Below are 16,250 nucleotides of genomic sequence, written 5' to 3'. Positions count from 1 at the left end.
GTAGGTAACAATGTACCTCTGCTTCACTGATTTATTTTGAAGGGAAATGCTAGCTTGTGACCAAAAGGAAAGACAGAGCAAATCTGCTAATAAACTTACTAAAGTTACTAATTTCTCTCATGTTCTCTCTCTCTCTCTCTCTCCCTAAAGTCACTAAACTGTTTTTCTTTCTCCCTATTGATTGTTAATTTGCCAATATGTGCTTGGCTTCTCTGTTAGTGGGTTGAGCACTATAGTTTGTTTTGGTGTGAGCAAAGTATAGTGATATGCACATGGTCTTTGAAATTTAATAGAGCATTATTCGGTATTTTTACAACATTTATTCTTGACAAATATGAAATCTAAGAAACACTGCCAAAACAATAAATTCTACAAGTCGTGATTTGTACCGCAGGTGTCGTAGAGCTTTAGGGTAACCATAGTAACAAATAGGCATCGCAGTATTGATTTGCAAGCATAATACCAAGCTATGATATGAGTAACGGAGACTTGTGATTGTAGTATTCATCAAAAATCATACAACTCCATGATTTGACCAATCGAGATTCCATATAACTTACCACAGTGATATATCATATATGAATAATCCACGGCGCCGGAGGTGACCGCGGCAGCGCCGCCGCCGGTCACGGCGTCTCAGATCAGAGCGGCTCGCCAGGAGCGTTTGAATTCGCTCCTGGGCCGAGAGGGGAGGCGATATGTTGATGGGCTGCTGGGTGTCTCTGGGCCGGGGTCTGCTGGGTATGTGGCCCAGACAGAACCGCCTATTGAGCACGCCGAGAGGGTCGACGCATGTAGCGTCTCCCGATCATCGCTTCCGCCCCCTTCGCAGCGCCCTAGGGTTCTTCGTCCCACGCCGACGCGGCGAGTTCTTTCGGCGGGGGACGGCTGGGCTCGGCGCATTCCGCCTCTCGGGACCATGGCTGGGCGCGGCGGGCCGCTGGTGCCCGCAAAGGCCTCTTCTGGCGGCGGCGCGGCGGTGGTGCGCCGCAGGTGCCCGCAAAGGCCTCATCTGCCGGGGGGGTGGCCGCGGCGGTGGTGCGCCGCCATTGGGCGTTGGCAGTGTACGGGCCGCTCCTTCCCTGCCCGTGCATGGCGCCGGTCGAGGTGGGGTGCCGCCCTTGTCTGTGGGACAGGGCACCGGTACTCCTGGTGGAGCGACCGCGGCGACAGCTGGTCGCGGCCTTGGCGTACAACCCGAGTTTCGGCCGCCGGCGCCTAACTCGGCAGCTTTGGCCGCGGGGCGTGGCGCGGCTCCGCCGAGGCCTCCGAACCCTACGGCGGTGGGGCGTGGAGCTGCTCCGTCGAGGCAGCCGTTGTATAATGGCCCTCGGCCGGTTGGTCAAGTCAATTCCCAGGCCACTAATACCGGCGTGTAGTCTCGGGCCGCGCCGCCGCCTCACTTTGTGGCAAGGCCGACGCAAATGCGCTCGGGACATACGCAGACGAGACAAGACAAGATGGCTGGAGAGTCTACTGATCCGCCCCGTGAACAGTGGGGGGACGATGGCCATGATGCTTATGGAGATGGTCAGCACCGTGGATCGTCATCTACGGGAGGTGGCCGCGGTTATGCTTGGCAGAGTTATGGTTCCGCTGAGAGGCCATTCTTTGGCCCTCCGGGCGATTTCGTCGAGGGTGCTTCTGGGCCGGACTACCGGCAGAGAGGTGGCTACCGTGGACACCGTGGTGGTCGTGGGGGAGGTCGTGGTCGATTCTGCAGACAGCCTCCGCCGCCGGCCAGCAGGCTACCGAGGTGGCGACCGATTCCCCTCAGGTGACCGCACTGCCTAGCCAGGCTATGGAGGTAGTGACGGCTTTGGCCAACACGGATGTTGCTATGACTGGTGCTTCAGCTGACGAAGGTATCATGTCTGAGTCTGAGAGGGCATCCAAGTGGGCGTGGAGGAAGGAGAAGATGCTATGCTATCAATGTGGTGAGAAGGGTCACTTCATTTCTGAGTGCGTGGCTGAGTTGTGTGATACATGTGGTAAGCCAGCGCATGCCACAGGGGATTGCCCGCTTCTGCATGATCAGGCTCCGGCTCTTACAATGTATGGAGTATATTGTGCTGAGCTGATGTTTTTTGAGTCCCCGGCTGCGAGAGAGATTCCAGTTGAGACGCAGAGCTTGACTACTACTGGAATTGTGAAAGCTACCGAGGGAGCGGTCTCTGAAGCTCAGATTGTGTAGAGGCTTCAGGAACTGGCTCCTGGTGTTTTTCAGTGGGAGCTTGTCCACATCGAGGAGCATGTGTTCAGGGTTGACTTCCCATCGGTAGAGGACTTGCGGCGGTTACTGAGCTTTGGGTTGTGCAAGGTCCCCGGCACTAATTTCATTCTAGAGTTTCACGAGTGGAAGAAAGTGGAGCCTAAGGAAAAGCCCCTCACTCAGGTGTGGCTGCGGTTTTCTGGGGCACCCTCGGAGTCTCTGACGGATATTCGGGTTGTGGCCAGTCTGGGGATCATGGTAGGCAAAACTGAGAAAGTGGATATGGCTTTCACTCGCGCACACGGGGTGGCCCGATTGCTAGTGAGTGTTCTGGACATCGAGTTCGTCCCAGATGTGGTTAACTGGACTTATAGGGGTGTGGTGTTCCCTCTAGAGATTGAGTTTGAGGATTCAGAGTTGTTTGCTGAGGCGGTTAATGGGGTTGATGTGGATATGCACGAGGGTGACGACAATGCGGGTGCTAGGGAGGATCAGACTGATGAGGCTGGACGAGAGAGGTTCAACGGATCGGGACCAGTGGCTCAGTTACCCGAGAGTGGGTTCGGGGTAGAGCCGGCCCCATCTCCGTCGGTCCCAAAGAGTACTTTGCGGTTTGGATCCTTTGAGCCTGCGTCTGCCCCTCCTAGGATTTGGAGCGACCGGGTTGAGTCTGATGATGCTTTTGAGTGCTCGCTCCCAGTGCTGTATTTTGGGACTGCTGATCGTCCTGTGGTGGGCGACCGTGTGACGGTACACTCGGCGACGACCGTGGAAGGGGGAGGGGACGTTGAGCCTCAGGAGGTTCCGCTCCTCCCAACGCCACCAGTGGTCACGGGCGGACAGATGTTGGCCGCTTCGGTGGTTATGCCTGGGGGGAGTTCGGGGCAGGTGGCCGCGAATTCTTCTCCACATATCCTAACGCCGGTGACGCCTGCCGCACCGGCGGTGGCCGGCCATGGGGGAGACCGTCTGGGACAGGTGGCCCCGGCTCCTTCCCCTTTGGCACCGGCTACTGAGGCTATATCTCCGGTGGTACTGGGCGGGAGTCTGGGGCAGGTGGCCCCGGCACTTCCTTCTCCTTCGGCAGTCGGGACGACGACGCCCTCATGCTTGAGGTTTGGGGCGGGGCGGGTGCTCGGGCAGGCGGCGCCGGTGCCTCCCTCCCCCGGCTTTCCGTCTGTACGCCTTGGGAGCCCTCCGCCACCACATCCTCCGAGTGGCACTACTCGGGAGGAGGTTATTGCCTTTGGTGGGATCCCCGACCCAGTATCTGCGGGACGACGGATGAGTTCTCGTCTCCAGGACCACCCGGAGGTTGATGACATGCAGCAGAGGTGCACTATGAGGGCGGCCAAGCTTCAGGATGCTGAGATCTCTACTAGTATGTCCGTCAACATATCTAATTCTTTATTGCATTTTTCTAATGAGGAAATTATAAATAATGCAAACCAGTTAGGAGTTTCGCTAGGGGCTAATGATAGTGAAATTTCCAATTCGGTAAATGATCTTTTAGATTTGGAGGCAGAATGTGCCTTAGAGACTATTCGTAATCTGGCTGCGGTAAAACCCATGAATGATGATGAGATTGATGCGTTGGGGGTCCGAGTGCTCGATAATTTGTGTGCGGATCTAGCACCATCCAACCATGAGTCTGAGGATGATGATGTTCCTCTAGCTAATACAGTAGTTAGTGCCACTGAGCCCGGTTATGAGGATCGGGTGGAAGAACCTAGTAAACCAAAGCACAAGTGGAAACGGAAGATTTATCCCGATTCTGCGGTTCGTAGGAGTGCTAGGATTCGGACTACCAAAAAAATTTATGATGAATTATGGAAGGAATCCTTTGGAATAGCAGAGGTTTGAAAGACTTGGCTAAAAGAAGGTTTCTTACTGAGGCATCTTTAGAGCATCGATTAGATTTTATTGCTCTCTCAGAAACTGGTCGTGAGAACTTTGCGCCCCAGTTTCTTACCTCTCTTGTGGGCAGTGTTGACTTCGATTGGCATTGCCTTCCTCCACGAGGAAGATCGGGTGGGATCTTGCTTGGTGTGAGATGCGACTCGCTAGAAGTCCGCAGCGTAGTGATGGGTGACTTTGCGGTTAAGTTTCGAGTCAGGTCTAAAGCCGATGGTTTCAACTGGGCTTTGGTGGCGGTATATGGTGCCGCACAGCCCGAGCTTAAACCGGAGTTTTTGGCGGACCTTGTTCGGATCTGTGGGTCTGAGCAGCTTCCAATTTTAGTTGGGGGTGACTTCAATATCATTAGGAGGAGAGAGGAGAAGAACAACGATAATTTTGACGGCAGGTGGTCGTTTATGTTCAATACCATTATTGAAAGCTTGGATCTGAGGGAGATAGAGCTTTCTGGTAGAAAGTTTACCTGGTCTAATGCCTTGCCAAACCCGACATACGAAAAGATTGATCGAGTTCTCGCGAGCGTTGAGTGAGAACAGAAGTACCCTCTCGTAACGGTACAAGCCCTCTCGCGTGGAATATCCGATCACACTCCTTTGTTCGTGGACTCGGGGGAGCCGAACCATGTGGGAAACAAAAATACCTTTTTTTCGAGATGGCCTGGTTTGAACGCGAAGGTTTCTTGGACCTGATTGCCAGGGAATGGGCTAAGGGTGCAGGAGGTAGGACTTCGGTTGAGCGTTGGCAGAATAAGATTAGGCATTTGAGAAGCTTCTTAAGGGGGTGGGCTAAGCATCTTAGTGGGGTGTATAAGATTGAAAAGGACATGCTCCTTTCTCTTATTGACACACTTGACTTACAGGCTGAATCCACGATTTTGCAGCCAGCAGTGCTTCAGGTTAAAATCGAGGCAGAGAAGAGATTGAAAGAACTTCTCCGCGAAGAAGAATTGAAGCGGGCATTGCAGGCTAAGGTCCGCAAAATTGTCCAGGGGGACGCGAATACTCAATTCTTCCACTTGATTGCTAATGGCAAGCATAGAAAGAAGATAATCTTTCAGCTTGAGCAAGCAAAGGAACTATTTTTGGACAGGATAACCTAAAAACTTATATAACCGGATATTACAAGTAGTTATTTGGACCTCCCGAGGATAGCTATGTGTCCCTCGATGAGTCCAGGATTGAGGATGTGCCTCAACTATCGGCTGCCGATAATGATATCCTGGTTGCCCCGTTCTCAGAGAAGGAGGTGTTTGATGCTATTGCACAGATGAAAAACAATAAGGCTCCCGGACCGGATGGTTTCCCGGCTGAGTTCTACAAAAAATGTTGGCACGTTATTAAGGGGGGTTTGTTACCTATGTTCCATGATCTGTTCTCTGGATAGCTTCATTTATTTCACTTGAATTTTGGAACTATCACTTTGCTTCCTAAGAAAACGGATGATGTGAGAATTGAGCAGTTCAGGCCGATCTGCCTTCTCAATGTTAGTTTCAAAATCTTCACCAAGGCCAGGACTAATAGGCTCACACAGATTGCGCATTCTGTGGTGCAACAGTCCTAAACTGCTTTCATGCCGGATAGAAACATCCTTGAAGGGGTGGTTGTCCTTCATGAAACGCTCCATGAAATCCATTCTAAAAAATTAGATGGAGTAATTTTTAAGGTGCATTTCGAGAAAGCGTACGATAAAGTCAAATGGCCATTCCTCCAACAGGCATTGCGTATGAAAGGTTTTGATGAAGCCTGGCGCCGCCAGGTTAAATCGTTTACGCAAAAAGGGAGTGTTGGAATTAAGGTCAATCACGATATTGGTCATTACTTCCAGACACATAAAGGCCTAAGACAAGGAGATCCGATGTCCCCTATCCTATTTAACATTGTGGTTGATATGTTAGCACTTATGATAGGAAGGGCTAAGGAGAATGGTCAAGTAGGTGGCTTGGTACCTCATCTTGTTGATGGAGGTGTGTCCATTCTTCAGTACGCTGATGATACAATCATCTTTATGGAGCATGACTTGGCCAAGGTGAGAAATATGAAGCTGGTGTTATGCCTTTTCGAACAATTGACCGGGCTAAAGATTAACTTTCACAAGAGTGAGTTGTTCTGCTTTGGTAGAGCCAAGGATGAAGAAGATGTTTATAGGCAATTGTTTGGGTGTGATTTGGGGGCGTTACCATTTTCTTATCTAAGTATACCAATCCACCACCGTAAGCTGACAAACAAAGAATGGAAGTGCATCGAAGACCGATTTGAAAAGAAACTGAGTTGCTGGAAGGGCAAGCTCATGTCATACGGAGGCCGACTAATTTTGATAAATTCGGTGCTCACGAGTATGCCTATGTTTCTCTTGTCGTTCTTTGAAGTCCCAGTTGGAGTCAGGAAAAGACTGGACTTTTATCGATCGCGTTTCTTTTGGCAGGGTGATGAACTGAAAAGAAAATACTGGCTAGCTAAATGGGATATCATCTGTAGACCGAAAGACCAAGGGGGTCTTGGTATTGAGAATCTCGCAGTTAAGAACAGATGCCTTCTGAGTAAGTGGCTATGGAAGCTATCCCATGAGACTGATGTCACGTGGGCGCAAATACTTCGTAGCAAGTACCTTCAGACCAAAAAATTGTCACAAGTGACAGTTAGGCCGACCTACTCGCCTTTCTGGAAAGGACTGATGAAAGTCAAACAATCCTTATTTAATAGGACAAAGTTTATTATTGGCAACGGTGCTAGTACACGGTTCTGGGAGGATACTTGGCTCGGAGAGACACCCTTGGCCATTCAATACCTGTCTTTATATCATATTGTTCAACGTCGTGAGGTGTTCGTTGCAACGATATTTCAATCTATCCCCCTCAATATTCAGTTTAGACGGTCGCTAGCGGGCAATCGATGGGAAGAATGGCTCCGTCTAGTTAGGCGACTGATGGAGGTTCAGCTTTCCCAACAACCCGATGAATTACGCTGGAAGCTCACTAGGTCTGGAGTATTCACAGTTAAATCAATGTATATTGATGTTATCAATTCGAGCTTCATTCCTACCTCCAAGCATGTTTGGGCTGTCAAAGTTCCTTTGAAAATAAAAGTGTTTATGTGGTTTGTCCATAAACAAGTAATTTTAACCAAGGACAACCTGACAAAGCGTAATTGGACAGGATCTACTAGGTGTAGTTTCTGTGATCGGGATGAGACAATTAAGCACCTTTTTCTTGATTGCCCGTTAGCCAAAGTTCTTTGGCGGACAGTCCACATTGCTTTCAATATTACTCCACCAAATTCTGTTAACACGTTATTTGGGACATGGCTTAATGGGATTGAGCCTGACTTAGCGAGACATATTCGTGTGGGAGTATGCACTTTGCTATGGACTATCTGGAATTGCAGAAATGATTTGGTTTTTAATAGAACATCACGCTTTCATTTTGTGCAGGTTATCTTCCAAGCCACGGCATTGATCCGTTCGTGGTCGCTACTCACTCGGATGGAGGCCAGGGAGCATTTGGTTACTGAATCTATCCGCTGGGAGATGGTAGCTCGGGATATCTTCAACCGGTTTGGATGGCGGTCATGTAATAGGATAGGCAATTAGTTTACCTATCTCTCTTTAGCCAGCCGGTTGTGGCGTCCCTTATTTGGCTAGTTTGTCTTTCTAGCCTATTTGGCTCTGAGTGAGCTTTTTTCAGTTGGAGACTTTGAGACCTTGTTAGAACCTTATTTATTTGTTTTAATAAGATGGCCGTATGCATCATTCTGATGCAGAGGCCGGGGTGACCTTCTTTTCGAAAAAAAAAATCTTAGTGTCAGTAGCGTCACTAAAAAGGCAGCGTCTATGATAACAGTAAAACTTTGAATCTATATGATGCGATGTCTACGATAATGCTAGTAAAAAGTAGTGGAAGTAACAAAAACTTGGAAGCTACAACGCTTTGGGTCGTGCGCACAAGTCCGGTTCAACCCAAGCTAAACCCTACGTCTGGGCAGGTCAATTGGCCGACACAATTGGGCCTATGCCCCGTCCGATATACAGTACAAGTTAGAAAAACAAAGGAACACAAAAAAAGTACAGGATTGCAGCGTGATGTATAGGTGAGAGATTTTCAGTTCACAGGAAGTCGTTCTGAGAGGTGAGTAACTACAAACAGAACAGAGGTAGCGAGCACTTGAAAAAAAACAGAGGTGGCGAAGGGGAACGAGGGTCGCTTGTGGATCGGAAGGCTTCGGCCTCGTGTTGCCCCCTGTTCCCAAACCACCATGGCTTGTAGTAATTCCTTCTTTGTTAGGTGTAGTAGTGAACTGGGTTGTTATCATTTGGAAAGTGTGCGGAACGAGTTTTGCATAACTTCATCTTCAAACCGATTCCAGTTTCAGTTTCGTTTGAACCACATGAACATATTTAACAATCTGCATTCAAGAAGATCCTGAAAGATCAATGCTCACCAGTCACCATACTACCCGACAAAGGAATTCTTGATATTGCACAATTTCATTTTCAATGCACATTCCAGTTTCAGCTTCATTGAACCACATAAAAATATTTAACAAACTGTATTCAGGAAGATTCTTGATATTGCACAATTTCATCTTCAATGCACATTCCAGTTTCAGTTTCATTGAACCACATAGAAATATTTAACAAACTGCATTCAGGAAGATTCTGAAAGATCAATGCTCACCACCATCTGCTAACCAGTTCACCAATATTCAGGAAGACCCAAGAAGGGGAAATTTTCAACCACCATCTCCTCGCCGGCGCCACGGGCGCTCGGCTCACTTCTCTGTGACGAGATCCTTGTAGTACCTGATGGCCTCCCTGGTATCGTCGAACCCTGCGGCGGCGTCCAAGAATCGCATGACCTTCTCCAGCTCCTGGTCATTGGCATCGTCGATGAAGGGCGCCACCGGGAGGGCGTTCTCTGGCTGCAGGGAGTAGGCGTTTGGGTTGTCGTCGACGATGATGGCGCAGTCCGGAGCCCGGCCAGTGGCCGACAGGTCCTTGACGAGCCTGCCGTCGCCGTCGTCTCGGCAGGCGCTGCGGTACAGGCGGTGCGCGATCAGCGCGCCCGTGGGGTCGAGGCGGTCGAGCACGAGCGAGGCGTACTGCTCCAGCCCCGCGGTGAAGATGACGACCTCGAAGGCCTCCGCCGCCGCGCGGAGAAAGTCGTCGACGCCCGGGCGCTTGCAGACGTAGAAGGTGACCGCCTTGCCGCAGATGACCGGCCGCACGGTGAAGTCGTAGCGCGCCGGCGCCGGGTCGGTCTGGGAGTGGATGAGCGTCTCGTCGAGGTCCAGAAAAAGGGTCTTCTTTTCCGGATCCGACGGCGGCGGGAGCGCGGCGGCGTGGACCCTGCCGGGCCGCTGAGCGCGGGGCGAGAAGTGCGGCGTGGGCGGGGGCGAGGAGGAGCGGAGGCGCTGGAACCCCGTGGCCCCGGCCCTGCGCTTGGACGGGGAGCCGAGGACGGCGAGGCGGGCGAAGACCTTGATGAGGCGGCGGCGGCAGAAGCGCACGGAGCGGCCGAAGGAGGAGGCCACGGCGGCGGGGGCGGCCGCGAGGGACTTGAGCGGGGACGCCCTCCGCTTCGTGGAGGACGGGCGGCGGCCCCCGCGAAGGGCCTGGCGGCGCCTCGCCGCCGGGGTCGGCGACGGCGACGGCTTCGCGGGGCTGCCGGTGCCGGTGCCGGGCCTGGCCGCCGGCGCCTTCGTGGGCGTCCTCGACACCATCGCGGGATGCCCTGCTGGTCCGCCGCTTGCGCTGGGCTTCTCAGATTCTCGAGCTCTGGGAGACGAAGAGGATGAGGGGGGGAGTGGGGAGCGGGATGCGATGGGGGGCGAATTTGAGTTCTTCTCGAGGGAGATTTCGCAACGGTCGGAAAGGGGGGAGACGAGGTGGAAATCGTGTGCGGTTTGAATAAAGAAAGAAATGGCAACGGTCGATTCGGACCTGCTGCAAACGCGTCTGTTGTATAAACGGCAGCTCAGCTGGACTTCCCAACTCCTATTCGGCGTTTATGGCGCCGTTTAATGGCATATGCGCACACCTCCCGCGAACAAATGGGCCGGCCCATGTAAACTATATAACCGCTGGTTTTTTCTTGTTTTGGTAGCTTCCGGCAGGATCTCCACATCTCAGAGGCTGTGATCGCGTTAAATTGCAAGGGCGTCATCCAAAGCCTAGAAGGAGGAACCCCGGGCATTAACGCCATGACCATCGAGGACAACAGACGATTCAAGATGGGATCAGAGGCTATTCTTCTTCGTCATGAGCATCGTGAAGCAAACTTGGATGCTCACAATATTGCAAAAACTCTATAGTTCTTGATCCAGGCCATCATGTTAGGTTTCTGGAGCCCCGGGGCTATGTAAACTCTAATACTATCTAATAGTGTTCGGGTGTTCATTTTCTTTTGGGTTTTTGGTTTTCTTTTTTTAATTCATAAACATTTTCAAATTCGTGAATATTTTTTAAATCGACAAAAAATTCAACTTTATGAGCATTTTTTTCAAATGCATAAACTTTTTATCCAAGTTTGTGAACTTTGTATGAATTTATAAATTTTTTTTAAATGTGTCAATTTTTTTGAAATTCAGCAAACATTTTTCAAATCCGCACACTTTTCTATGTGAACTTGTTTCAAAAAAGTCAGCAGTCAGGTCAACGGTGAACTGTGGGCTGAGCGGACGAACCAAGTGGGCACCCGCTGTTTGGGCCGGCCCAGCCAATCAGGCGCGTGAGCGCCAGGTTTCCAAGTTGCGCTAGAGGCGCTGAAGAGGAGCCCTCGTTGAACTTGGCATGAAAAATGAATAAAATGAAAAGTGCTATTCTAGGCCCAAGAACACCTTCGCACTTTTGTCATCCGTGTTTGCTTTATTTTCTCCTAGATTGGGCTGCTGTAGAGGTGAGCCATGGCTCAAGAAAATAATCATATACGAATGCTAACATGGATTCACTAGCCATGAAGGATGGACTCCACTTTGGAAACCTCCTTGAAATCAATAAATTACAGGCAGAATCTAACTCCATGGGGGCGATCAATTTCTATAAACACCAATCACGGTGGTGGGACTCGGTGGCAGCGATTTATTTGGATTTTGTGGACACAACGATACAAATCGGGATTGTTGAATACAAGCATTGCTCGAGAGAAGTTAATGGTCTTGCCCATGAGTTAGCTAGCTTTAGTTATCTAAATAAACATTATATCTTGTACTCTGGATGATGATCCCCCTACTTGCTCACTCGGAAAACATGCCAATGGTGTAAGCGTTGGTTAATTGAATAAAGCTAGATTTTAAAAAAGAAGACCTTACTAGCGGTCCATTATGGTAGCAGTTACGGCTAGAAGCAAGTAACAAAAGCAGTCTGTTAAGAAGAAATCTAATAGACTGCTAAGAAGAAAGCATACACATATTATGCTTCAAGTCCAATGACCACCAAATGGTTTGATGGGAAACAATAAATCAGTATTATGACTCCTAGCGCTTCCCAAAAAGACATGCTAGCATCTGACCATAAGGACAAACACAGTGAATGCATGTAATCAAAGTGCAAATGATGTAGGCCTTAGCAACCATATATCATTTTTCGAGATTGCCTTGGACTATTGACAAGATTCATGGCATATAAGATGTACATAATATGAAAATGAATTTGGCAGTATGTTTTGTGTCACTTGCATGTTATATATTATTGCTCTAACATATGGTCAAAGTTAGTCTTGAAAAACGCATTAGGCCTTGTATAGATGGAAAGAGGGAGTACCTAGATATCGATCGACGGTTAGAATTAATATTGCAAATATGTTATGTTTCTATAGCATTAGTTTCGACCTGGAAAGAAACAGTTGATCAATTGATTGCAATAGTTTTGATCATTATTAAAATGGCATTTTAGTATACTATTTAGGCAGTGCCAATTGTTGTTCCTCTATTGAAATACAATATCAATTTTCATATCTACAACCATATGAGTTAGCACTGCCTAAAATGACCATAAGAACAAAAAAAATGAAGAGACTAACCTGACCATTTTTCAATCCTATTCCATTTCCTGTTCCTTATTGACAGGGCTACATTGTATAACTCAAATTCATTTTCTTCAATTTCATCAGAGATTTTCCCCATGAATATCTGTATTAGCAAGTATAAGTAGACCTTCTAGTTCTAGTGTGAATTTTCCAATCTTCTCTTCTAATGGAGTGTAGGTCAGTCCTTCATGGTTGTTTTTTTTCTTGATCAACCATATATGTAATTGTTGCTTTTACACAGCCTTAATAGTTTTTTTTTACTACAACAACATCCAGGATGGTGGTTTCATTTCCTGTTATTGGGACCACATATTCTTTGGTGCACCGAGGACTCCTGACCATGTGTGGTTTATGCACTTTGCTTAGCTCTACGAGTTCATGATCTATTTGTTTTACCAATGTCTCAATTGCCATACTCATTGCAAGATAGACATTATACACCATATGGTTTATCAAGCCATGCTTTCCTATTCTTGAGACCAATGCAAGATTTTGTCATGCTTGGTGTAGGTTGCTTTCCTTTTACCTCTATTTTCATGAATAGAATGTCTAATCGCATTGCCCGAGAGATTCTTGTTGGTATCTTGCCGGCTTGCTAGTGGCTTAGAGGACTGACTGGCATGAGGTGCATCAAAAGGGTCCCTTAGTGCAATACAAAGTCCTATTGGCACCATCATCTCCATTAATTCTCCGTGAGTGATTCGGGCATGTGACATCTTATGATCCAAATAGTATGAGGTCTTTCCTAGAGAATTGTTACGGGTCATTTATTGTGAACACACAAGCCTACAACTTTGATGTAGTCTTAGCAAAGTTATCATGTCGAAGCAAGAATCACGATACTTACAACCATTGCGAGTTAATGTACTCATCTATTTTCTATATCAATGAGTTTACTACCGGCAATATGTGTAGAGCAATGTAAAATTTCCCAAGATTATCTCAGTAATTTTATATGCATGCATACATAAATTTTAGTGATTTGCGCGCAAGAAAACAATAATACAAAGAAAAAATAGCAATAAACTACTGATAATCATGGAATGTATAGTACGAATTCCTACATGTCGTTATAAAAATAAACACGGTGTAAATATGAATTCTGGATGTCAAATACCCCTAAGTTATTGGAAAATCCATAAACTATAGTGGGGTTTTCACAACTTTTTGAATGATTAGGAATGACCAACTTAATTTCCAAAAAAGTTTGGGAACTCTTTTAAAAAAAACCGCAACCACAGATTCCTCTTTTCGCATTCTTTAAGTTTCTTGAATTTCTGGATTTTATTAGGCTTGACGGTGAATAAAATGGAGGCACATGCCACCGGTGCTGAACGACCGGAGGCCAGAGTACACACATGGAGGCGGGCGGCGCCAGCACAACGCGCAGAGCCGTGCTGAGGTCGATGCGCCCGGGCGAGGCAGGGGCGACACGAGTGGCAACGCTTCGTGGCGGTGGTGGCTGTGCAGGTTCATCTGAGAAGGTGACGCAGCGGTCGACAACAGTGCTACGGTCTGTTGCATCAGCATGCTCTGTGATGCATGTAGTCCCTCCGGTTGATCCTGTTATAGAAGATTGTTGTTGCCTAACTTTGCGCACACAGAGATACTTCTTTCCCAACATCTCTTATTCCCGCACTAGCTCTTCATACTTGTCAAATATATAGTGGTGCTATATGGCTCGCATAGTATCACACCTGCTTATTATTGCCTGGTAGGTAACAATTGTGAAGTATCGATGAAGCGTCTCAACCCCCTAGAGGAGCCCGCGTTGTTATATAGAGTAGCGAGAGAAGATCCTCTCGAGAGAATTACATGCGTACAATTATGGGACTAACCGTAGGAGAATTACAGGCGGTTGGGGAGTTGAGATAGATGCAAACTCTAACATAATAAAGCCTACATCTATCTCCTAGAAGTAGCGCCCAAGACACTTGGTCGGCCCCACAACATTACATGTTTAACACCTTCCCTTAATCTAGACTCTGCAAGTTGAGATTACGTCTAAACTCTTCAAATGATCTTGTAGCCAAAGCTTTCATGAATCCATCCGCAACTTGATCTTTCGAGTGTACAAAACAAATGTCCAGTTCCTTGTTTGCAACTCGTTCTCTGACAAAATGATATTCTATCTCAATATCCTTGGTTCTTGCATGAAACATAGGATTAGCAGCTAAATATGTAGCACCAATGTTGTCACACCAAAGACAAGGAGTTTGTGTGTGATGAAGACCAAGTTCCTTAAGAATGGCCTTTACCAAAATAATTTCTGCCGTTGCATTTGACAATGCCTTATACTCTGCCTCAGTACTTGACCTTGAAATTGTAGCCTGTTTCTTTGCACACCATGAGACTAAGTTAGGACCAAAGAAAACTGCTAAACCTTCAGTTGACCTTTTGTCATCCAGACAACCTGCCTAGTCAAAATCAGAGAAAGCACTCACAAGAGTGGATGAGGACTTGCTGAAGGTCAAACCAACACTCAAAGTGTCTTTCACATACCTTAATATGCGTTTTGCGGCACTCCAGTGAGTAGTCATGGGTGCATAAAGAAACTGACAAACTTTATTGACTGAAAAAGAGATGTCAGGTCTAGTAAGGGTCAAATATTGTAGTGCACCTACCAAGCTTTTGTATTTAGTGGCATCCTCCTGACTCAAAAGTTCTCCTTCGGTGAGAGAGAGTTTTTCTGAACTAGACAATGGTGTTGGTGAAGGTTTACATTCTGCAACCCAACTCTCCTTAAGAGATCATTGCATATTTTTCTTGAGAAAGATGAAGACCACCTTCTCTGTACTTCAATACCAAAGAAGAAATGCAAACCTCCCAAATCCTTGAGATCGAATTCTAAGTTCAAATCTAACAAAAGAGCTATCACTACTTCATTGAGAAACTTGTAACAATGATGGCATTAACATAAATAAGCACGGAGGCATATGCGACTTATTGTAAATGAACGTGAAGTGTCAGATTTTGAAGGGACGAAACCAGGTTGTTGCAACTTTGTACTTAGGCGAGAGTAACATGCTCTAGGGGCTTGTTTCAGTCCATAGAGAGATTTATCAAGCCTGCACACATGATATGGTTTGTTCTTATATTCAAACCCATGAGGTTGCTTCATATACACTTCATCTTTCCGAACACCATGAAGAAACGCATTCTGCACATCTAGCTGCTTGAGACTCCATCCTCTGGATACAGCAATAGACAATACAAGACGGATAGTAGTAACTTTAACAACTGGACTGAAAGTATCCTCATAGTCATGGGCGGATCTGGGCCCCAAGCAGCCCAGGTAATGGCCTGGGCGTGGGAAATTTCCCAGCCTATATATCTAGAGAGACAAAAAACTGGCCTGGGGCGCAGCCCACTTCCTACCCCTCTTGCTGGGCCATTGGCCAGGCCGGCGTGGGAAATTTCCCAATGAGAAAGAAAAAACTGGCCTGGAACGCAGCCCACTTCCTACCGCTCTGCTGGGCCATTGGCCAGGCCAATATAAAAAAAGTAAACGAGAAAAGGGCCTGTGCTGCTAGTGCATCGCGTATGGGTGTCTTTTGTCGAGAAAGGAGGATGACCCGTCTTAGGCTAGTTATAAGGAAGATATTTCTCTTGCCAGTTGCCACTATTTTCAAATCCCAAATTCCCTTGCCAGTTTTTTTACCGGGGAATTTCTCTTGCAAGTTGCCACTGTTTGATGCTTGATTCAAACATGATTTTTAATTCTTAATGCTTTTCCCTTTTCATATTGTTTTCCTTAGTTTTCTTGTTTTGTAGAGAACATAAATGTGGAATCCGATTTAGTAATTCACATTTTGCATTTGTTATTAAACCTGCTAAGTTAAATTTTTTTTTACCTAAATGCACCGATTTGTAATCAAAATTTATAATTTTTTGCGGGAAAACATTCAATCTATTCATCTTCAATTATGGTAGTACTATTGTCTTGTAAGACAAGCCCACTGAAGACAACCACCGACTAAATTATGCGAGATCCGCTAGAGAAACACCTCCACACGCTATCCGACGATGCTAGACACATCACCGGGATGGAATCTAGGCAGAGGGAACCTTATTCCATCTTCAGATGGCCGCCGACATCTCGCC

General features: G+C 47.4%; 1 protein-coding gene across 1 annotated transcript; it reads right to left on the bottom strand.

Annotated features, from left to right (window-relative positions):
* Positions 1 to 8,690: 8,690 nt before the first annotated feature.
* Positions 8,691 to 10,037, bottom strand: LOC125513877 (probable C-terminal domain small phosphatase). The gene has a single exon (XM_048679090.1). It carries the CDS (start codon positions 9,841 to 9,843, stop codon positions 8,893 to 8,895), a length of 951 nt encoding a protein of 316 aa, XP_048535047.1. The 5' UTR covers positions 9,844 to 10,037; the 3' UTR covers positions 8,691 to 8,892.
* Positions 10,038 to 16,250: the final 6,213 nt, after the last annotated feature.

Source organism: Triticum urartu, chromosome 6 (genome assembly GCF_003073215.2).
Source record: "Triticum urartu cultivar G1812 chromosome 6, Tu2.1, whole genome shotgun sequence".
In the NCBI taxonomy this organism is placed as follows: domain Eukaryota; kingdom Viridiplantae; phylum Streptophyta; class Magnoliopsida; order Poales; family Poaceae; genus Triticum; species Triticum urartu.
This window is presented reverse-complemented; position numbering and strand designations above follow the sequence as displayed.